The sequence below is a fragment of the Hyperoodon ampullatus genome (assembly GCF_949752795.1).
Source record: "Hyperoodon ampullatus genome assembly, chromosome: 15".
Classification (NCBI taxonomy): Eukaryota; Metazoa; Chordata; class Mammalia; order Artiodactyla; family Ziphiidae; genus Hyperoodon; species Hyperoodon ampullatus.
This window is the reverse complement of record NC_136928.1, coordinates 82689738-82713244: the sequence shown is the minus strand read 5'-3', so window position 1 is coordinate 82713244 and position 23507 is coordinate 82689738. Positions and strand designations below refer to the sequence as shown.

The 23507-nt window shown below is 37.2% G+C and overlaps 1 protein-coding gene across 1 annotated transcript in view; it reads right to left on the bottom strand.

Annotated features, from left to right (window-relative positions):
* KIDINS220 (kinase D interacting substrate 220) overlaps positions 1-23507 on the bottom strand; it is a gene marked incomplete at its 3' end in the record, with an annotated part of 96252 nt that overhangs the window by 49231 nt on the left and 23514 nt on the right. The window contains exons 7-20 of the mRNA XM_079720697.1: positions 21807-21905; positions 19891-20088; positions 18088-18186; positions 16002-16100; positions 14614-14712; positions 11752-11929; positions 8660-8824; positions 6764-6943; positions 5811-5976; positions 3772-3923; positions 3320-3609; positions 2354-2494; positions 1390-1633; positions 1136-1224 (exon numbers count right to left, since the gene is read on the bottom strand). Coding sequence (XP_079576823.1) covers positions 1136-1224; positions 1390-1633; positions 2354-2494; positions 3320-3609; positions 3772-3923; positions 5811-5976; positions 6764-6943; positions 8660-8824; positions 11752-11929; positions 14614-14712; positions 16002-16100; positions 18088-18186; positions 19891-20088; positions 21807-21905 — 2199 coding nt within the window. The remainder of the gene's footprint in view (positions 1-1135; positions 1225-1389; positions 1634-2353; positions 2495-3319; positions 3610-3771; positions 3924-5810; positions 5977-6763; positions 6944-8659; positions 8825-11751; positions 11930-14613; positions 14713-16001; positions 16101-18087; positions 18187-19890; positions 20089-21806; positions 21906-23507) is intronic.

Below are 23507 nucleotides of genomic sequence, written 5' to 3'. Positions count from 1 at the left end.
GAAATAATAAAGCAAATGACCCCTCGTCTAGATTTAAGGATTCAGCATCTTGATTTTTAGGTTATTTTTAAACGTGTGACACAGCTGCTCTAACTATCCTCACATCTGCATAAGAATTAAAGGCTCCCTCCTGGGTGGGGTGGGGAACCCCATCTAATCTGAGGAGGAACAGGCACAACAGAGGTGCGTTCTCACCTAAGGTCATGAGACAGGGGAGTGTGGATACAATTACAGGGAACCCAGGAATCCAGACTCACAGGAGAGAAAGTCAAAACTGAAAATCACACCCTGCTCTTAAGTTAGAGTTGCCAACTGTCATTCATAATATTATTTTCACATCCATACTTGTACATGGTAGAGGCATAAAGTCAAAATATCACTGAAGACACATTTTTTAAAATGTAAAATGTCCCAACTTAATGTTAGCAAACTCGGGGGGAAAATAAATGGCGCTAATGCTAGCCCAACCTAGCCATCCTTAAGCAGCACTATCACCATAACGTACCTGCAAGTGGACATCTTCCTGCCTTGTAATACTCCCTTATTCTTTACAAAAGAAGGCTCCTAAAGATAGGGTAGGACAGGGAAACTACCGTGTTCCAGGAGAAAACCAAGGGACTGGGAAGGGCACAAAATCACTATGTGGGGGAGAAAAAAAAAGAGTACACATCTCACAAACATCGGGGAAGGAGGAAGGCCAACAGGAAAACAAAGCAAGGAATTGTTCTCACACTACGCGCCTCTCTCTCCCTTACAGCTATGGTGACATGGGTCCCTGGAATGAACCCAACTTGACCTGGAATGAACCCAGTGGTTCTCTAACCCTCGATGAAATCATCTGGGGAGCTTTAAAATCTCACTCTCAGAGGTTCTGATTCAATTGGTCTGGAGTCTGGAGTGGCACCTGGGCTGAGAGCAGGCTGGGAGAGGACAGGCACTCCTAAATAATTTACAGTTATTATGGCTCTAGGTTCAGACATTCCTTGAAAAACCACCTGAAGCTGAAAGGAAATCCAATGATAAAATTTACTTGGTGAGCTCAATGCAGTATTTATAAAATATTACGTGGCATCACCTTGGTTTTATTTAAATAATAGCAATACAAACAAATGGCTCAAAACATAAGGTAACTTACCCGTCTATTAAGGGCCGTCTTACTACCAAGTTTTGTCATCTCTCCAAGGCTGTTTTGTGAAACTCTCCTGTCAGCATCTTCCTGCAACCCTTAAAGAATTTATCAAGAAAGCACCATTGTATTAAAACCCTGTTGTATGTGATATTTAAAGAGTAGTGAAATATGAACAATATTTTTCAAGGTAAAAGGAGATGCACCATAAAAAACTATAGAACTACTTCAAACCCAAAGTACCTGAGGAACTTGATCTTTACCTGTATTATCTGAGCATGGAATATCTCCATTAGTTGTTGAAGTTACAAGAAATTTTCTTGCACTGCTTAGTCCACGACTATTGAGGAAAACAGGTAGATGAACTATGTTGCGCATATAGTCATGTCCATTGATGTTTGAGTCACGAAGCACGCTGTTGAGGTTCTGGTTAATTGCCTTTATAATAATATGTGGATCACTTGCAAAAATAGCAATGAATGGGCCTTTTGAAAACAGAACTCGGACCTGTGGTAGAAGAAATGTATAGTTATGATAAGATAAAAATTTTAAATTATCCAAAGTAATAAAACACCTCTTCAAAATCTGTGTTGTCCTTTGGTGACTATATTTTTAAAATAACATTTCCTTTTCATTCAAGTATTATTCTATATGAAAACAAATTTTACCAAAGTCGCAATCTGGTTTGTCACCATCTGACAATTTTTCAACATTTGACAGTGATAAAATCTCCAAAGAAAACAATTAATCCTGTCGTATTTCGAGACACTTATGGTCTACATAAGAGGTAAGATCAACACACAAGAAATATTCATGAATATATATGACGTACTAGCCACACTGGTCTCCGACCACAGTTACATACTGCTGTTTATAACGTACCTTACAGAGAGCCACTGACGTGCCCTACTTTAACAGAACTCTACAAATTCTGTGGTTTCCCTACCCTTAACTCTATTCTAACCATAACTATCTGCAAAGAAAAGCTGGAGTCACACTATGGACTTTAGAGACCCTCTATTCACTTTTTTCCTCACACTGCCGTTAAGCTAGAATTGTTTAAATCTGCTTGTGATGAAACTTTTACTCTTGCTATGTTTCTGCATAAAATATGGTTGTTTTTACAAAAGTAGTAGTATTCAAACTCCACTTGAGATATTCATGAAGCGATTCCTCTCAGCTGCCACATGTGTGACAATGACAAGTATCAAGTTGGTTCAGACATACGGTGTCCAGCATCTGGAGCACTTTGTCCTGCTCACAGGCATCCAGCCCATCAATGATAACCACCAGCCTTGTCTGATTCTGAGTGAAGCTGTCAATAGTTTTTGCCATCCTGGCCATCAATTCCACTTCACACTTAAGAACCTGTGCAAAAGAAAGGATACAAAGCACTGGAATCTGAGAAAGTTAAGCACATTTCTTAGAAAGCCGGACAGAAAGTCAGCTAAAGGAAGAAAAGGAACCCAAAGTCCTCACTGTCAGCTGTGGTTCCACTTAAAACTGCAGCGAGTGCTTCACCTAAATTAGAGCATTTATTACAATAAGGTAGACGCTGTCACATCCATTTTAAAAGGACAAACTTGGTTGAGTGACTTACTTGCTGAGATCACATGCTCTGAATGTCAGAAGACATATTTGAATGCAAATCCAAATAATCTAAATACCACACTACATTTGACTCCCTGATGGCATGTGACCTTGATCAAAGTAAGGGGCTGCAGATAATTGTATAAAGCCCTTTTTTGCTCTAAAAGTATGTTCCTATCTTATATGTTTTGGTGGTTCAATCTGCTTACTCTACCAGGCTCTAGAGTAACCTGTGTTATTAGGTAGTAATTACCAACTGTGGAATAATCTGCAACCTTCTGAGTATCTTATAAAAGTCTGTTTTATAAAAATACATTATTTTTGTAACTTTTCCCACTTCACGTATGTATTTTCATAGGAAAAATCTAGAGTAAAACTAAAAACAAATGCAACGCTTTAACACTTAGCGAATACACTCCCTAAAGCCCCATGGTCATGGGGAGCATATTCACATTAGGATTATTTTCTGCACGGCTTGTGGGATCTTAGTTCCCCCCGACCAGGGATTGAACTCCGGCCCTCGGCAGTGAAAGCACGAAGTCCTAACTACTGGACCACCAGGAAACTCCCAGGATTATTTTCTAAGAAGCAGTGAGTGCTTACTTTCATGAATCCTTCACTTTTCAATTTGTGCAGTTTGGAGGCAGCATTATGGAGGCGTTTCCTTTGAGAATTCAGGAGAGAGTCCAGCACCTGCCACCATGTACGACAATTCAGCACAAAGGCCAATCCCACTATCGATGCAACTGATATGAGGACGGCATTCACTGTCAGATGCTTTGGGTCAACTCTGAATATAGCCAGAAGAGTAATTCCAGCAATAATGCAGCCAAAGATAAAAAGGAAGATGACAAAAGACGGGAGACAACACGTTTTTTTCCATTTATTTTTACCTGTAATACAACAAATGGTTTTAACATGTCAAGCATCCAGAAAATCTCAATCATTACGGTGACAGCATATGACAAATCTGATGTTCAACTCATGTTTTCATGCATTTCATCTATCCCATCCTCAAGCCCTACATACACACAAAGAAGAGAAGGAGGTCCTACCCTGCGTATCTTCAGTCTTGAATACTCGGAAAAGCCTGGTTGCCAAAAAGCCAAACTCTCTTTCACAAGCATCCGAGAGGGTGGCAATCATTTCAGCCATTGATGTTTCTCCACCTACACTGGACAACCTATTATAATCTGTAAACAAAAACCTTGGGGAAAGGGGAAAGAAAATGTTACTCAGCTATCTAAAGAAACGATTTCAACATATGTTATCTCTATCATTTAGCCTGTATTTCTTCATGTCTCTTTCAAAATGTTGTTTTTAAAATTCTAAGGAGGGAAAACAACTTGTAATTAGGTATCTTCCATTTCTAACGTCTTATATGCTTTTCTCAGGAAAAGGCAACAACAAAAGTTAAATGTGGTAGACTTATATGAAGTAATTCTGACTAAAGGCAGAAAGGGAAAAAGATTATAACAGCTTAGCCAAGGAATGAGACATCTCAACAGATCTCATGATACAACGATTAAAATGATGAAAAGGTGACACCCTAGGGCTTCCCTGGTGGCGCAGTGGTTGAGAGTCCGCCTGCCGATGCAGGGGACACGGGTTCGTGCCGCAGTCTGGGAGGATCCCACATGCTGCGGAGCGGCTGGGCCCGTGAGCCGTGGCCGCTAAGCCTGCGCATCCGGAGCCTGTGCTCCGCAACGGGAGAGGCCACAACAGTGAGAGGCCCGCGTACCGCAAAAAAAAAAGGTGACACCCCATATCAGCCAAAAAATGCTGCACAAAGAAAGTTTTCTAAGCACCAACTGAAGAGATTAAAACCTTGAGAAAATATTATAGTAATTAAGAATTGAATGCCATTTAAAAACTCAAGCTTTAGAATGTTTTATTTATAGCTTAAACATCTACCAGGGATTTAGAAAGAAGCTATAAAATATTCATTTCACAGTTGTTCTGCAAAGTAGCTGAATTATTTGTATTTTGAGTCTCTGAATGGATATTATTTCTGCATTAGTTCCTTTCCTCCCTTCTACCCCTAAACTAAACTCTCATCTCAATCCTGTAGATAGGCACTGCTTTCAAAATACAATCTAGGATCACATTGTACTATGTATATGCGAGCTATTTTAATTGTTCTCATTTTTAAAAAAAATACCATCTCATTAATTTAAAGTGTTTCTATTTTATGTAAAAATATCTTCTCCAATTCTTTTATTACACTTTGCATGTTTTCTTTTTACACTTTTCATTTTAACTTCTCATTTTAAATCCTTTTTTTAATACTCCTATATGCCAATTACTTGTAAGCTTTTATTTTTATCTTTCTCTCTTATATTATAGTTTTGATGTCTTATCTGGTTTGGCCTATTTACTTTCAGCATAACTTAAACATATTTTATCTTATAATAATTTTTAAATTCTTAATCTTTTAGTGCATATTTAACTAATTATTACTAATTATTTTACTAATTTCTATCAAATTCCTTTTGCTTTCAGTTCTCTAAACTTTTTTTTAATTTCATTTTACTTTCCTCTGGAGCCCTCTAGCTTTCCTTTACCCTTTGACTTACATGTTTCCCATCTTTTCTGAACTGTTTTCTCATACATTTCCTATTTGATATTAAAAATAATTTTAGAGGAGTGGGTAAATATATTTCCACAGGTGAGGAAAAAGCAGCTCGGAGCACAAGCTGAGTTGCCGAAGTTACACCCTGATGTAAAGAGATGCCAAGACTCCTTTCACTCTTTTCAAATAGACCAGCACTCTTTTCAAATTTGTCCAAAGGATGATAACAGGTGTCATAAGGGGGGAACATGGGTTTATGCTCAAATAAAATTTGGTAAATCAAAGTTAAATTGATTTCTTTATGAAAAGGTGTCTCTGATCCTTTAATGTACAAGAGGGAGCTATAATATGAAGTGTTTCCCACACAGATTTGACCAGGGAGTATTTGTTTGCTTTATTTCTCACATTAAAAAGTTTAAGGGACCAATGTTTTTTTGGAATATACACTGAGAAATGATGCATTATAAACTTTTACTTGCTTCATCTTATTAAAAGTTACTTCTGACAAGGGGACCAACTCACCTCACAGGTAAAGCTTTAGTGGTTTGCTCTGGCAATTCAGGCGGATTCACAAACATCAATTTGAGGAGGAGCTCCAAATACCCAATATGTCTTGCCAATCTAGTACTGAGGACCCAGGCCCAATTCCAATTCTCTCCTTCCCTTCGTCCACCAAAGTAAACGACAACTGAAATTCACGGTTTAAAACAAAATTATCCAGAACAATCATTAGTCAAGCAGCCTCTTTTCTCCAAACAGTCAAGTATCAAGTAGTAACGGGTAGACTTACATAATTTTCATGGTCCCATTCCATTTCCTAACTACTCCTCAAAGAATTCCTCAATTAATTAACCTCCCCCAACATACATCAGCTATGTGAAAAATGGAAAGTAAGCTGACTAAAATATGACATAAGAAACACAATCAGAAAGATAATGCCTTAAACAGAAACATAACCCTTAGTTCAGATTCAAACGTAAAAGACTGGTTTTATCACTACTTGCAAATGCTGAGGTTACCAGTAGTTCCTCCAAAGGTAAATCTATTTCCTTTCTTGCAACTGAAGACACTCCCAAGAACAGGGATTATATATATTTATTACTTTGCTTTTAGATAAAATAAAAATTACAGTCATGGTCAAAATGATCAAGAGCACGTCATGACAGCTATAAAAACTTATTTTCAAAAATGATTTAAATATAAATAATTAATTAACATATAAAGGGGAAAGTATAATAAATTAAAGTTCTGCTTCAATATTAACAAATAATGCACTAGTTTTTAAAGCTGTACCAGCCAGGCTGGGGACAATGTTCCTCTAGGCCAACTTACAAAATAGCAAAAAATCAATTTTCTCACCTAATTATGAAAACCTCTTACAGACTTTAGGAGAAAGATATAGATACAATTTTAAGTAAAACAATGAGTTTTGACATTCTCTACATTTTTGAAAAAGACAAAAGGCAAAGACTTACTAAAAAATATATATAAGAGAGCCAAGAAGCTCAGTGACACCGCTATTCCAAGATTTGGGTCAATCGTAAAAGCAAACAGTAAACCAAGCCCTCCACAAAGGAGCAGGGTCAGAAACACTATAAGCCATGAAAACTGAAAAAGAGGTTCAATCTGTTGTCCTGCAAAGGTTTTCATTTCATCTGAAAGAGACATTAATATGAAAACATTATTTCTGTTTTATTTAAGAAATACAACTTCAAACATTTTGAAAATTTCACATTTTCAATATAAACACTTACTGAGCATTTACCAAGTCCCTAGATAGAATGCTGCTACTTAACCATTTTAACCAATGTTCTCTTCTGATAAGAATCTCATTCCCTAGGGGTACCTCTACCCTTGACCCTTGACCTACCCACTCTCTTGCTTCCTACTGAAAATGCACAAAATCCTCTTTCATATATTCCCATCTGTCAAGATTTTGTTGATATTTATTCTTGTGGTTTGTATCACACAATCAACAAGGTACTGTTTCCAGATATAAAACTAAAAACTATTACTCTATTATGTGTCTTCAAACTATTATACCTAGCTAGCACCACCATTCCTCTCCGCTCCTCCTCACCCCTTCTCCCTCCAATTACATTTGAGGATCATTGCTCTTAAAGGTGTGTGCTCAGTCCAGATGAGCGCTAAACAAGGCATTCTTACTACAAAACTTAGCAAGAATTTTACGGGCAATACTGACACCTGTCCTTGAAGAACGAGTGAGATTTTGCCAAACAAAAGGAGTGGGGCTTAGCTGGGGGAGGTGGGGGACCTGTCCAGGAAGCTCCTAGTAGAGGAGGCCACTCAGGAAGGGTCTAGTGGGCTCGCGGGGGCGCAGAGAGCCCCTACGCCTACAGCCCTGAGCACACACAGGGGGCAGTCCCGGCAGGGGTGCTCACGCAAACTGACAGTCTGTGAAGGGCCTGGGTAGGACGGTTATAAACTGCACTCGCAGGGAATGTGCTACGAAGCGGTTTTAAGTATGCTATAACACAGCTGGATCTCTGTTTTAGAAAGAGAACTCAAATAACGGTGTGGAGGATCAACCACATACCCATACATAAAACTCTATTCTACCATACAACCCAGCAATCCCACTACTGGGCACATACCCTCAGAAAACCATAATTCAAGAAGAGTCATGTACCAAAATGTTCACTGCAGCTCTATTTACAATAGCCAGGACACGGAAGCAACCTAAGTGTCCATCAACAGATGAATGGATAAAGAAGATGTGGCACATATATACAATGGAATATTACTCAGCCATAGAAACGAAATTGAGTTATTTGTAGTGAGGTGGGTGGACCTAGACTCTGTAATACAGAGTGAAGTAAGTCAGAAAGAGAAAAACAAATACCGTATGCTAACACATATATATGGAATCTAAGAAAGAAAAAAAAAAAGGTCATGAAGAACCTAGGGGCAAGACGGGAATAAAGACACAGACCTACTAGAGAATGGACTTGAGGATATGGGGAGGGGTAAGGGTAAGCTGGGACGAAGTGAGAGAGTGGCATGGACATATATACACTACCAAACATAAAACAGATAGCTAGCGGGAAGCAGCCACATAGCACAGGGAGATCAGCTTGGTGCTTTGTGACCACCTAGAGGAGTGGGATAGGGACGGTGGGAGGGAGGGAGATGCAAGAGGGAAGAGATATGTATATGTATAACTGATATGTATACGTATAACATATGTATAACTGATTCACTTTGTTATAAAGCACAAACTAACACACCATTGTAAAGCAATTATACTCCAATAAAGATGTTTTAAAAAAACAAACTCTATTCTTCTTTACTTAAAAAAAAAATACACAAGAGAAAACTTTGTTATATATGCAGACTTTTTACAAACATACCTTCTAGTTTCTTGAGCAAGAAGGATTTCCCACTTCCCCACTGTGCATACAGCCCCACACAAATGGGCGGCTGCATGGTAGGTTCACTGAGAATATCTGCCAGGGCACTGCTATACAAATCATAACCAAGCATGTCACCATCTGTTTCCGTAGGAGACAAGTGTCCTGTAATTATAAACACATCATATCCTTGCATTAAAGACATTACTATTAAAAATGAGCATCAATTTTCATTTATTAATTGTTTACTTAATTGAGGAAAAACACTTATTTTAAATGGTTAGACCTGTGTAAAAATAGGTTCAGAGGTGCTTAAGTTAATACCATATTTCATAGAACTTAAGATACCTACTAATTATAAGATGCATCATTATTATGTACGACTAAGAAAGAAAAAGTGCTGCCAAGTATGACACGATGCTTTCTTACCCATCAATTATAAGACATATTCCAACTTCAGGGATGCTAAAATGTGGAGTAAAGTACATTTTAGAATTGATAAGATGATTAAAACAGTAACTAGTTCTTCAGAATCATTTTAATATGTATAATACCTATATAAAGGCTATGTTAGTGAAAATCATAATAGATAACCAGAGAAAAAGAGACATTCTATGGTTCCAGGCAGAAAGGTTCAATGACTTAAAAAGAGCAATTCTCCCCCAAATTAATCTACCACTTGAAGGCAATTCCAATAATAATATTCCACGAGAGTATTTTGAAAAGCTGAAAAGCAAGAAGAACATGTAAAAATAGCTAGGAAGAATAATTTAAAGACTACCAAAAAGTAGCTGTCTTTGGAGAAGAATCAAAATACATTCTAAAGCTACAATAATTACAACATCACAGAACTCACACAGGATATTGACATGTGGCATTTCAAATCAGTGGGGAAAGGATGAATTAGTAAGTGGTGTTGGGAGAAGCAAGCCATCCATTTTTTTAAATAAAATTAAAACTCTGCATCTCATATTTTAACAAAAATAAGTTTCTGAAACATTAAAAAATTAAATGTAAAGAGTAAAACTATAAAAGCACTAGAAGAAAATATAAGAGAAAAAACTATAAAAATCTTTGTGTGGAAAAGCCCTTTCTTTCTCAATATAATACTAAAGCCAGAACTGCAGGAAAAGACCAACAAGTAAACTACAAATTTATATAACTTTTGGATGGGGAATTAAAAAAACCCCATCACCATAAACAAAGAATAAGCACGGGAGAGAGATACAATATATAGGCTGGATCCAGGATCAATATCCTTAAAGACACAAAAATCAATTTTTAAATAATTTTAAAAACTCAAGAAAAAAGACAGCAAAGGATACAAAGAGGAAAATAGCAAAAATGCAAATAGCCTATGAACATATTAAAAGATCTCAATCTCACTAATAATTTTACAATGCAAATTAAAATGAAATGCTTTCTTATTGATCTAATTAGAAAGCTTAAGAAAGCTGGAAATATCCAGTTTTAGCAAGGTTGCAGGAAACTGCACTATCGTACACGGTCTAAGGAAGGAGAAATTGTTACAACCATTTTGGAAAGTCTATCAAAACTGAACATCCACTGACTTGCCAACTCTACTTCTGGGAGTTTATTCCAAGAAAATAATCCTAAAAATAAGAGTTAACGGATATACATACAAAAAAGATGTTCACTTCAGCACTAGCTTTTAACAGCAAAACAAGCCAAATATTCATCAATAAAGAACTGAATGTACTATTAGAACTTAGAATGAAAGATTATGCAACAATTAAAATATGGTATAGTTCATTATTTAAAACTTTTATATTATAGTATCTCAAGTTTTTTAAGGCTATATACATAGTATAAAACATTTTTAGAAATATAAAGAAAATCTTGGCCAGTCATTCAAACAATTACAAATTAGGAGATACAGGACAATGGGAAATTTGCACTTTCTACTGTATTCGTGTTTTAATCCTTAAAAGTTAATGTGTGATTATCAACAGAAAAAAATATATATATATATTTTTTTGCTGTATGTGGGCCTCTGTTGTGGCCTCTCCCGTTGTGGAGCACAGGCTCCAGAGGCACAGGCTCAGTGGCCATGGCTCACGGGCCCAGCCACTCCGCGGCATGTGGGATCTTCCCGGACTGGGGCTCGAACCCATGTCCCCTGCATCGGCAGGCAGACTCTCAACAACCGCGCCACCAGGGAAGCCCAGAAAAAAAATATTTTAAAATACAACTCATAATGTTGAACAGAATCATACTTGCTTATGCAAGTAAACAGCTAAACTGGAAGGTGGCAGGATTCTACTATCTCCTGTTGGTTTCTGGGACTAACATGTCTCTTTTTTAACTCTAGTAGAAAACTGTTCCGTATTTCAAAAGACCACATGTGAATGATTACATTCTCATGTGTGTCCTTTACAAGCAAAAACTATTTTAGTACAACATTCAAGGCATTATGTGCTAGATGTTATGGAGGAATACAAGATAAGAGGAAAGAATCCCTGCCCTGAATAACTTGGAATCTGGAAGGGAGAAAATTCTAAAAGAAATAAGGGAGAAAATTTTAAAAGAAACAAAATAAAAGGCCATATGTAATAAGTATTAAAAAAGGAAATATAAACACAAATGCTTAATTATTCAAATGAGACAAAAATTGTATCCGGTTAGGCAGATCAGTTAAAACGTCACTGAGAACGAGAAAACTGACTCCAGCCTTGGAGAGAGACGATTTTAACAGGAACATTCATGGGGATGGAGAGGACACAGCACAAGCAAAGGCAGAGAGCCACACTCTGAAAACAGTGCATTTTGATAGAAGCACAAAGTATACCTGAGAGAATAACAGGGGGGAGAGAGTTTTAGAAAAGCAGGCTAGATTTCTAGAAGTCTTAAAAGCTGATTGTTGACTCTGAATGTACTTAATGTGAATGCTACAATATAATGCAAAACAGCTTTAGACAGGGAAAAGTTATTTTTCTACAGTAAAGTAATAACTTTCTTAACTTTGATAATCTTCAGTTAAGTGAGAAATGCAGAACTGCTGGAAGTCTCTTAATTTTTTCATAGACATTCATTTCTTAAAAGCCCAGTTAGGTACAAAACCCAATACTTACTGGCTCCAAATATCTGAGTTAAAATACTTTTCTGATGGCTACAGTCAATGTTGTAGGGAGTCTCGCCTGCTTTGTTGGGCCTATAAAGTAACCGTCCATCTTTGGGATTTCTTAAAAGAAGTTCTGCCAGTTTCCGACTCCTCCCACGAATAGCAATATGCAAAGGAGTGTCTCCTTTCTGTAAAACAGTGGCAGGAAACTTGAACTTTCACATTTCTTACATACAGTATATTACAGAGTAACAATTTTCATGTTTCTATAAAATAACAGAAAATCCGAACTTTTCATATTTTTCATATAGAATGTATAAATAATATGAATTTTTATCTCCGTATCCTCCCCACAATTTCTTTCTCTAGTTCCTTCCCTAGCTTTTCTCAGGTATTATTTCTCCCACAGCCTTCTAGAACCAAAGAGGACAAGCAACAGGCTTTTTCCTTGTGGCTCCTCCCAGGCCCTGGATCCACCTCCATCACAGGTTAGTAACCATCTATCATCCAGATACTTACTGTCCACAGGTGTCAACCACCTTCCTCAACTAATTTATATTCTATTTATCAACGTGGTCTCCATTTGTCTAGAAAGCTTCCCAATCCGTGCTGATATTCCAATAGCACGGGCGACCTCGTCCTTCCCCACGCCCTCTGTCACCATTATGTTAGTTCCCTACATTCTCTTCCTCGGAGTCCTCTATGTTGAATCCACCCTTCTCTGGCTACTACAACTTCTTCCGTTCTCCTCAGCTTTCATGGCTCCCTAACATCAACCTGCCTTCTTCCCTTATTAGAATCTCCATCATATTAGTATTCGCATCCAACACTAAGGAAAGAAAACTAATATGTAAAAAAAAAACAAATTCAGTCCGCAAGGTGTTCTCCACGTTTTACTTCAAACATCTCTCTTAAAGACAATGACCCACAAGTTGACAAATGAAATTCTCAGTTCTCACCCACTCACTTCCTGTGGCTTCTATAGCACAACCTGATCGTGATTTTGAATCTCCTCTTCTGCCTCAGGTCCACTTCTTCCTTTTCTAGATTCCCTTCCTACATTCTAAATATGGCACAATAGCTACATATTGAGCTCACTATATAGTAAGGCACTGAGCTGGATACTTTGGGGGATATGGAGATGAGAGACAAAACAGTCCATGGCCTTAACTAAGTTACAATGTAACAGGAGGAGATTGGATAAACACGCACAATCATAAAACAAACTAGAATGTGACACACGCTGTAAGGAAAGTTTGACCTCAGCTTTCATCTTTCTTCCAAACTGATGATCTCAGTCACTCCCATGCAGCTCTCATCTCTTGGTAACTAACTGTGAAATTCCTATCACCAGCCTTGATTTCTTGCCCAAATTCAAGCCCTATCGGTCACGGCCTCCTGAACGTCTCAGCCTTCAAACTAAACACATCTAAACTGAATTTCATCATCTTATTTCTCCACCTGAACTCCATTTCTTATCCCCAAACATGTGAGAAGGAAGAAATATCATCAGTGGCATTTCAGCCAGACACAAAATTTCTGAAAATGCAGAGAAGACATCAACACACTCTGCCTGTTTATGCTAAAGATAAACAGAGATTGGTGATGGGCCAGGTAAAAATAACATTAATCTTTATTCTTAAATTTTTATTTATGTAATCCTTTATGAAGAGCCAGGTTCAAGACTTTTACAAGTTTGTATTCCAAATCTGAGCAGGACAGCACCTTATCCATCCTTTGTAAGTATGTGTGAATAAATGCACATTCACTCCAAGAACATCCCAGGTATCATGTGTGCTTCTCAGCAAGTATGTGCTGACTCAAGACAAAGCACACACAACAGGGTCCGAGACAGGGAACCTTAAAGGGCACGTAGTCCAGTGGTTCCCTTTTGCAAATTAGGGGACCAGTGCCAGAGAGTAGTCAACAGCAGAATGAGAAAAGTTAAGTATATTCAATTTCAACAACTTCTCTTTCACTTTATGCCCTAACTTTTAAGATTAAAATTTTTCTTTATATTTTCTTTCTTTTATATTAATATGGTACTAATATATATTAACATATATACCATATATAAATACATTAATATGGTAATAATAGGTGGGAGGCTTTTTTGTTTTTTTTTAATAAAGCTTCTTGATAAAATAAAAGGCAAATATATATAAATTCTGTGTTTTTTGTTTAATTGCCTCATGAAAAATAAAAAGATAAACTTCAATCTATTATGGATTAGGAGAGCCCAAATCATATTATATATTCAGAGGGAAAAATTTATATTTCTTAGTTCATACATAAATCAATTCACTTCTTTTTTGTGAGGAAATCAATTTGAAGTAGAGAAAGAAACCTGCTTAAAATGTAGACAAACTAAAACCAGGAATCAATTCTATATGAAGTATTAAGCAATTTAGAGTTAAATTTATTCTGGAAAATACGAACATTCCTCTAAAAGAATTAAGGCAAGGACACATGGCAGAACATCTCTCCTGCTGGTGAACATGAATGCTAGTCTCCTTTGAGAGTCTATCTTCTCCAGCCCCTTTTGGATTCTTTCCTCCTGTTTCTCTGAACAAGCTCCACACCTGATGACATCCTCCTTGCATGGTGGTCAATGCAGCTCCCCATAACTGATCTGAGCCATAGAGGGAACCTCTGAAGCAGGTGCTTTGCTGCATACTGAGCCCGCCCACTCCTCAGCATGCTCTCAGAACAGCCAAGAAGATCTCACAGCATCCAAATCCCACACAAATAGCCCCAGCAAGTAAGCTCTCCCTCCACAAAATAAAATTAGACCCCCATTAAACCCACCGGATATACAGTCAGTCCACCTACAGCCCTCAAAAAAAACTGCTCTCTACACGGATGTTTTTACCTTATCTATGGCAGATACTTTAGCTCCTTTATCCAGCAGCAGTTCTACTACTTCTATATTTCTCATCTTAGTAGCCTTTATAAGAGGTGTTTCACCATCCTGTGGGCACAGATAAGAAAGTTTGCCAGATTAATACCTTTACTCCTAAATCTTTAAAGTCACATAAACACACATGTCAAGAATTCAAATATCTGACCAGTCTATATTGAAAATGTTCTCAAGAAAACATAGTTGGAAAAACTAACAAGTGCTTTTCCTTTCACAACCAATCACTTGTATCAAAATACTTTTATATCACTCAGCAGAGCAAGAGATGTGCCCCACTCCTTACCAGCCGCTTCTGTCCCTCACCACTAACTGTCTTTCCCCAGGCCCACCGCTGACACCTGGGGCACCTCCTCCAGAGGCTGCTTCCCATTCTGACCACCTCACCCAAGCAACCCACTACCCAGCCTGTCAATGTCCAGGCAAGCCAGCATCTAGATTTGTCAGATGTTTTTACCAGCGCCTCTGTGCATCTAAGGACCTGTGTATAACAGGGAAACAATCTGATACAAGCAGTATGCCTTTGGGAAACCTCAAAGGAGTTAACAATTGCTTTCAAAATCAAATTAATAGAAATAAGAAGAGACCACAGTTCAGCACTGAATTAGGAAAAAGCAAAATCTGGTCAGAAGCCACGTGTGGTCACAGTAGCTGACACAAAGGTCTAAAAGAAAAAGAAACAAGATTCCAAGGAGCCACCACCTGCAAAGCAGAAGGTATCCCAGGAAAAGCTCTGCCCCAGGGCACTGAGGTTACCATCACTGGTTTAGAAGATGCTGCTCCAAATCTCTAACGGATGAAATAGGATTGTCTTACGGGTGATTCCGTAAGTTTGCTTTATTCATTCCTGCCATTTCAATCCAGAACTCCAAATATATTTTCCCCATGGACAACTATTACATGTAAAGCCAAATATAATCAGTGAAGTCTTATACAGTTTTATACTTTTCACATGATTTGAGTAAAATAGACTAAAAGTGGTTGGTTTGGGGAACCAATAACCACACACAATGATCTTTTAAAAGGAAATGTGTTCTGCATTCCAAACAACAGGAGCATAAAATAATTCTGGGGAAATGATCTGTCCACAATTTATGAAGAGCTGATACTGTATTTTCTGATTAAAATAAATTAAATAATAATTAAAATAAATTACACACTGCATTTTGCTGTGAACACACAACTCCTGAAAGGTTATAAACTTACTCCTTAATTTAAAACAGAACATTTCCAGTTAAATCAGTATAATTCTAATATCAAACAACTGTAAAAAATTGAAAAGAATAAGCAGTACTAACATTCAGCACTAGGCATTGCTAAGAGAATAGAAATGTCGTTCATACCTTTGTGCATATTTCAGTGTCAGGATTGCACTGTAAGATATCTCTCACCATTGTTGCATTTCCTTTCTCAACAGCCCAATATAAAGCAGTTTTATTGTCCTGCATAATAAAAAAATCAACAATCACTTCATATAAGATATAATATTAAAAACTTCTATTTGTAAATATAAAACATTATTAACATTTCTATTAAAACATTAATATATCTTACCAAGAAGCAGCATGGTGGAAAATAACATTAATCCTTATTCTATCTTGCATTTACCTGTGAGAAATTCTTTATGAAAGAAGCCTAAGAAAACTTAATATTTCTTGACTGAGAAAGCAGCAACCCCACGTAGTTCATAAGGGAAGCTATGCTTTTGGAAAGCGAACAGGTTTCAGGACCCTGCACTGTGTTGGAAGTCATCAGTACCTGAGCTCTGTATCCTGTGATAAGTCACATAAATATTCTGACTTTTGGCTCTTGGCTTTTCATCTGCCCAATCTTTTCAAAAGATAATGCATAAGAGTGTACTACATAAACATACTGTGAACTGTTTTTTTTTACCGTGTTTAGCTTTCTTAATCTCTACACTGCACCTATACACTGATCTTCATCAGATCCTTTAAAATCCTATCTAGTTCAAAAACCAAAAACAGATCCACGTGGACTTTGAATGCAGAGGTAGAGAACAGAAAAACTGACTAAAACATAGGAAAACAAAATTGACAGACACAAAGGAGATCGGTAAAAGTCTAAACAGGTGATCCAGTCACCAACTTTTAGTGAAAATATGATTTTGTCCCAAAAGACAGTGAATGACTCTCTGCCGCTGCCACGTTAATTTTCCTACACCAAGATTTCCCCAGTGCAGTTCCCTTCTCAACACTGTACACTAGTTTCCGGCCTCTCTGGCACTACATCCCACTACATTCTATTTCTCTATCTCCCATCCCACCCTCCCCGCCATCCCGCTGACAACCTGATTTATTCACCAACTAAGGAATACAGTCTTTCACTTTCCCTTCTTCCTAAATTTTCTCATCCCATTATTCCACTATCCTTGCCTGAACTACCGAGCCTACCTTTTCTCTCCCTATCTAACCCACCTTTTAACCTTAGCTCAAATTCTACCTTCCCTTAAAAGCTCTCCTTAATGCCCGCTTTCCCCACCTCAAGACTCTTACATTTGAACCTTTCACTAGGCAATCATATACTATCTTATACCAAAAGTGGCATCACTTTTTATGTTTACATAAAAACATAAGAATAAATATAAACAAAACAAACTAAAACCTTCCTAACTAAAACACATGTTTCTTCAGGCAAGGGACCCATGTTAAGACCCTCATGGCATTTGGCATAATATTTATCAGTTTGATTCAAAAGTGGATTTGGATACAAGCTAAATACAAGGTAAAAAACTGAGCAGAAATGTAGACTCTCCAACCACAAAACAGGCTGTTCAGTACAGATTTTTTTTAATCTAAAGCTCTTGACAGATTGGATAAATTCTCAACTTTAGGGAAGCTTTTCTCTAAAATAAATAACCTTTACAGCTCTGTGAGCTATGACTGCCTTAAGCCAAATCCACAGGCACTACCAAGTGGTCCTGGGAAAGGCTAGCAAATGGGGAAAAAGGAGAAGAAAGATGAAACAACAGGAATAGAAGGACAATATATGGATGAAGAAGACAAAACAGAGGAAGCATACTAAAGAAAATAAGTCACACACACTCAAAGTGCCACCAACTGTCTCAGTATCATAAACTACTCATGTCAGAACTGAATCTCTTTAGACATTAGTAAGGGAGGTGTATTTGAAAAAATGAACTTCTTTATGCTTTACTTCTATCTAAATCTAACTTGACATCAATACAGAAATTTCATAATAATGGCAGTGAAACTTAATAATACAGGCATCCATTAAACGTACTAGGATTTATATGTTTGTCTCCATAGGAAAACTGGAAGAATGACATTATGATCAGCCAACATATACAAACAATTATACTAAGATAACAACAGCCCTGTAATCACACACCCCTGTCCTCTAATGTCTACAATTATACTAAGATAACAACAGCCCTGTAATCACACACACCTGTCCTCTAATGTCTATATCAGCGTATTTTTGAAGAAGTGCTCGAACAATTTCCACATGACCACCTCTGACGGCGCCAATTAAAACAGTATCTCCACTCTAAAAAGACAAAAAAAAAAAAACAAGGTGAATTGATGATGGAACAAAAAAACACTGTTTTGAAGTTAAAATTAGCCATGTATTAATTTAACAGATTTTTTCTGAAAATTTCTTGGAAAAAATTATCTCTAAATAACGGAAAGTTAACTAATATTAATACCTGATACTAATAGCCTTCAGAATAAGGGACAGAAGACTTTATACCTCAAAATGAGAACATTCATACCTGAAATTCCAGGACAAAAGTTTAGAAAGATACGTCACCCAGAAGAATAAGCCATTCTATTTGAAGGTAACCTCCCATTACAGATGTATATTAAATAAAATGACACAGTGGCTGTCAATGAACCAGATGAATATTTGGAAATTACATAATACAAGTCCCTTGGAATAATGCTATATGACAAAAGCCATGGATTCTAAAAAGAAGGGAGTTATAAAGCTAGAGCCATCTGTGGGTTTATAACCACATTTACTTAAGGGCGAAGGTTGGTTCCCAGAACAGCATCTGTAGTCTATCAATTTGGCATTACAGGCCAACAGTGCACAAGACCGACTCACTCCCCAGTACAAGGCTTAGATGAAGTTCACTACCTCATAGGGACATCTCTGCCCTGAAATTATATCCACCAAGCAATAATCATTATTAATTATATCTTCCCCTAGTTCAAACACTGTAAATGGCCTTTTTTTTTAACTGCTAAATTACAAATCAGTTGTATGAGTTTGGGTTGGGTGATTCCATGAGCTACAGCTCATCTCAATCCTAAGTGGGCCCCAGTGGGCTCTATATCAAGATGCAGGTCCTCGAGGATTATTAAGTCTAGCACCATGATGTAGTACCTTAACTACTACATTAAAAGTGTAAATAAACCCATGGCAGACACATTTTAGTTGAGAATATTAGCATTAATGTGGGTTCAGACTAGTAAATTAATAAAAGGTTATAAATATTTCATTGCTTACGATGTGCCATGCACTGTTCTAGGCACTAGGAAATAAGACAGACAAGGTCCCAGCTCTGAGAGAATTTATAGCCTAGAGGAGACTAACAGACAACATACAATAAACACAAATAAGAAATCAGATAAATTTAATGCAAATAAAATATAGTGATGTGATAGAAAGTGACTGGGTAGCTACTTTGGCTTGGGTAGTCTTGAGAAATCAGGACTAACGTGTCGGATTTGGTGCTTTAACAACAGGATATATAGATGCTGGTACCACTTACTGAGAGAGAGAAGACTGAGGGAAAAGCAGGTGTGGGATGAAACAAACAAGACACCTGTTTTGCTGTAAGTTAAGAAGCCCATTAGACATTCAAGTGGACGGTTCAAGTGGAGTTGGACAGACAACTGTAGACTTCCGAGAAGAGGTGAGAGCAAGAGACACCAATCTGAAAATTCTAGGTGTGAGGGTGGGAGACCTGAAGCCTTGGAACAATGAATAACACCAGCCATGAACAACACCTATATAGTTAGGATGGTTTCAAGATCACATTTTCAATAACAGCATTATTTCTGAAAAATTTAAAAGAACACCCTTCACAAAGATTGGACAGGTTTTAACTTATTAGTTCTAAAGGCAGAAATAAAACATCTTAAATGTATGTCATACAGGAAGAATCTTGAAAGGTGGTGAGAAGTTAAGGTAGCCTTCCATCAAGGTCACCACTGAAAGACAAATTCTAAATAGATAACTTACCCTATCAGGTATGTTTACATACGTTCCAGCATCAAGTAGATCCTGTACAATTTCTGTATGTCCCTCCTTTGATGCAATCATCAAAGCTGTATTTCCATCCTTATCGGTTAAATTTACATTTGGATTCCTCTTCAAAATTTCTTTTACTGACTGTGTGTAGCCTCCTTTCACTGCCACAATAAGTGCAGTCATTGAATTCTACAAATCAAACAATGCCCAAGAAATTAGTACTTTCAGAAAACATATAATTTATTCTATAGTCAAAAAACTGATGTTTTCAAATAGGTGGCCTATTATTAACAGTTATTTCTGATAATAAAATGCCAATATAAATAACCAGAAACAGACCAAAAGTGGCCAGTAGCATATTTTCCATTTTTGAAGATGCATTAATTCTCTTTGGTCAATAGGACTGTTACAACATTCAATTCTTTAAATGATAATCCAAAATTGGAGTCATTTACAATGAACAAACCCTCTCACTAAAGTATTGACATATAAAATAGCTGACAGGATGATTCAAAATTAAACACATTCTAAGTTAAATAATCCAAAGTAAGAATCAATCAGACTTCAAAGAATTGTCTATAATAAAATCTGTATGAAAAACTGAAGTAAAACAATGAATTAATAAGCTATAGAATATTTCAATAAAAGTATAACATATTCCTCTGTTTTCCACAGTGATCTAGAAACCACATTTTCAAAACTGTCTCATTTTTAGTGGTTCTTTTAAAAACTGCACATTTAATTTATAACAAAATCACATAATAGAAGAATCTGACTCATTACAAAAGAAATACTAAAACTTATTCTTGAGATTTTGATCTAGTTTGAGATACCATGCAATTTCCTTATAGAAATAGTTCAGTTATTATATCAGCCCCCAGAGCTAAGCCATAATTCTCTCAATATTAAAATAACACAGCCTTTTCAGATTCCTCAGCAGTCAATAATCACAGAGACAAGCCACTCATCCACTTGATAAACTGTCCAGAAAGGAGGCAAGTGAAAGGTATGACTTCCATGGCTGGGTAAGAATCATGCTCTATCTCTGCACACCACTAAAATATTATATACCCCTTGAAGGTCATCAATTAGTAGCTTCTGTCAACATGGACAATAGGAGGAGCTGGTTGGTATTATGCCAGGAAGTCACTTTTGATGATTTAGAATTCACTTTTGTTACATTGCAGCCAGAGATTTGGTAGCAACTCTTCTCAGAATCCTTTATGATCCATCTCACATAATAACAATAATTATGTTAATAGAAGTCTGCATTGTTTCTTGTGCATAAATGTCATCTCCCTTACCTATATTCTTATAAGCTCAAGAGAAGAGCGATATGATAGGCTTCTCCAGTATCCCCAGCACGTCTGGCACAGGGCTGGGTGGATAGCGGGTACTCAATAAGGAATTCATAACTGCTAGACTGTAAGATATACTGAACCAATTTTTAAGCTATATAGGTTTTGACCACTGATTTTTGATATTTTTAAATCTATTAGAGAAAACAAGTCACAGATTAAAATATCAAAAAATTATAATATTATTTTAAAATTTTAAAGAAAAGGTATTTTAACAGAATAGAAACTCTTTCCACAATAGTAATTCAAACAATTTGATTTGGGGAGTATTTTAATTTATACTAAGATTACTAAAAGATATTCTATATAGTTTTAGCCTCCCAAAATTTATGTGCATTAGCAATAAATCCTTAAAAGCACGTATTTGTAATACATAATATCTATAATATAATATATTTACCAGGATAACAGAAGATGTTTGTTTTTCTAAGTATCGTTTAGAAACTATAGGGAAATTTTTCTAGGTATATACTAAGGAAAAAGTATTCTCTCTCTTAAAACTAAAAACATCTCTCTACTACCAGCAGTTAAAATAGAAAAGATACTTACAGCTCCTTCTTGATCAACATCAGCTCCCATAGCCAATAAATGTTTTACACATTCCAAATGACCCTTTCGTGCAGCCCAAACCAACGGGGTGGTTCCATACTATTAAAGAAATAATAAATTTAAAATTATTACCTAAGGTGTATTAAAAGAAACTAGCTCTCACCATGAATTTCGATAAAAATCATACTTTGAGTATTTTTAGATTATGGTTGATACCAATCATAATTTTAATCCTGGATAAATCATATTTTCCCCATATTATTTCTCCTGAATAGATGATTAACCACTGCATGAAATATATTTTAATTAACTTTTACAATCAGTGACAATTTTTCCATCATAATGTCATACAGCCCCTAATTCCCAACAAGCTTTCTTTGCTTCCCATATCTTGTGAAATATAAAGTCCAACAGTCTGAAATAGTAACAACCAAGTGCCAAATACAGTTCTAAATAGTTTACACGAGTTAACGTGTGTAATCCTTATCAGAAGAATAAGTACAAATCATAAGATCACATTTTAACAGATGAGCAAACAAGGCCCTGAGAAGTTAATTACAGGCTCGAAGTCACAAAGCTGCTAAGAGGTGGAGCAAGACCCATGAACCCAACAAGCCTGGCTTCAGTCTGTGCTCTTAACCACCACCCCAGATCGGCCTCTGTACCTGACAAAATAAATGTCCGCCTAGAAACTGCACTCAAAAGCACCTTCTGATGGAACGTGATTCAAAAGACATCAGAGAATGTAAATCGTCCATAAAAGCAATGCTTTATCTTTGGGGAGATTCATAAGGCAATGAAGACACACAAGAACACTCACAGCGACATTTAACTACATGGGAGACTGCAGGTTGAAATGAACATTTAATGAATACCTACTTTTTATAACAGCCTTGACCAACAGAACTTTTGTGCACTGATGGAGGTATGGACAGTGAATACTGACTACAGAAGAAGGGGCATCTAAGTTGACTGGGTAAGCTAAGGAGACTTAACAGAGAAGCTAACACCTCAACTAAGCCTTGAGAAAATAAATAGAAGTTCATCAGGCAGAGGAGGTCATAACATTCCTAGCAGAGGGAATAGGATAAACAAAGACACGCACTTCATAGAAATTCATACAAGTTCACAGAATGGGGCTTCCCTGGTGGTGCAGTGGCTATGAATCCGCCTGCCAATGCAGGGGACACGGGTTCGAGCCCTGGTCCAGGAAGATTCCACATGCCGCGGAGCAACTAAGCCCGTGCGCCACAACTAGTGAGCCTGCGCTCTAGAGTCCGCAAGCCACAACTACTGAGTAGTAGCGCCTGAACTACGGAGCCTGCGTACCACACTACTGAAGCCCGTGCGCCTAGAGCCCGTGCTCCGCAACAAGAGAAGCCACCACAATAAGAAGCCCACGCACCGCAACGAACAGTAGCCCCCGCTCGCCACCACTGGAGAAAGCCCGCGCGCAGCAACGAAGACCCAACGCAGCCAAAAATAAGTAAATAAAGAAATAAAAGAAAAAAGTTCACAGAATGATAGACAATCTTCTGTCTGTATCCAAAAGCTTAGTGTCTATGGAGACGAATGGCAAGAAGTGAACCTGGGAAGGAAGACTGCGGTCCAACTGAAAAGTCTCGGCTTTGCCCTGAAACCACAGAAGCTATCAAAGCTCTCCAAAAGCAAGCACGAATTAAATAATTAAATAAATATTTA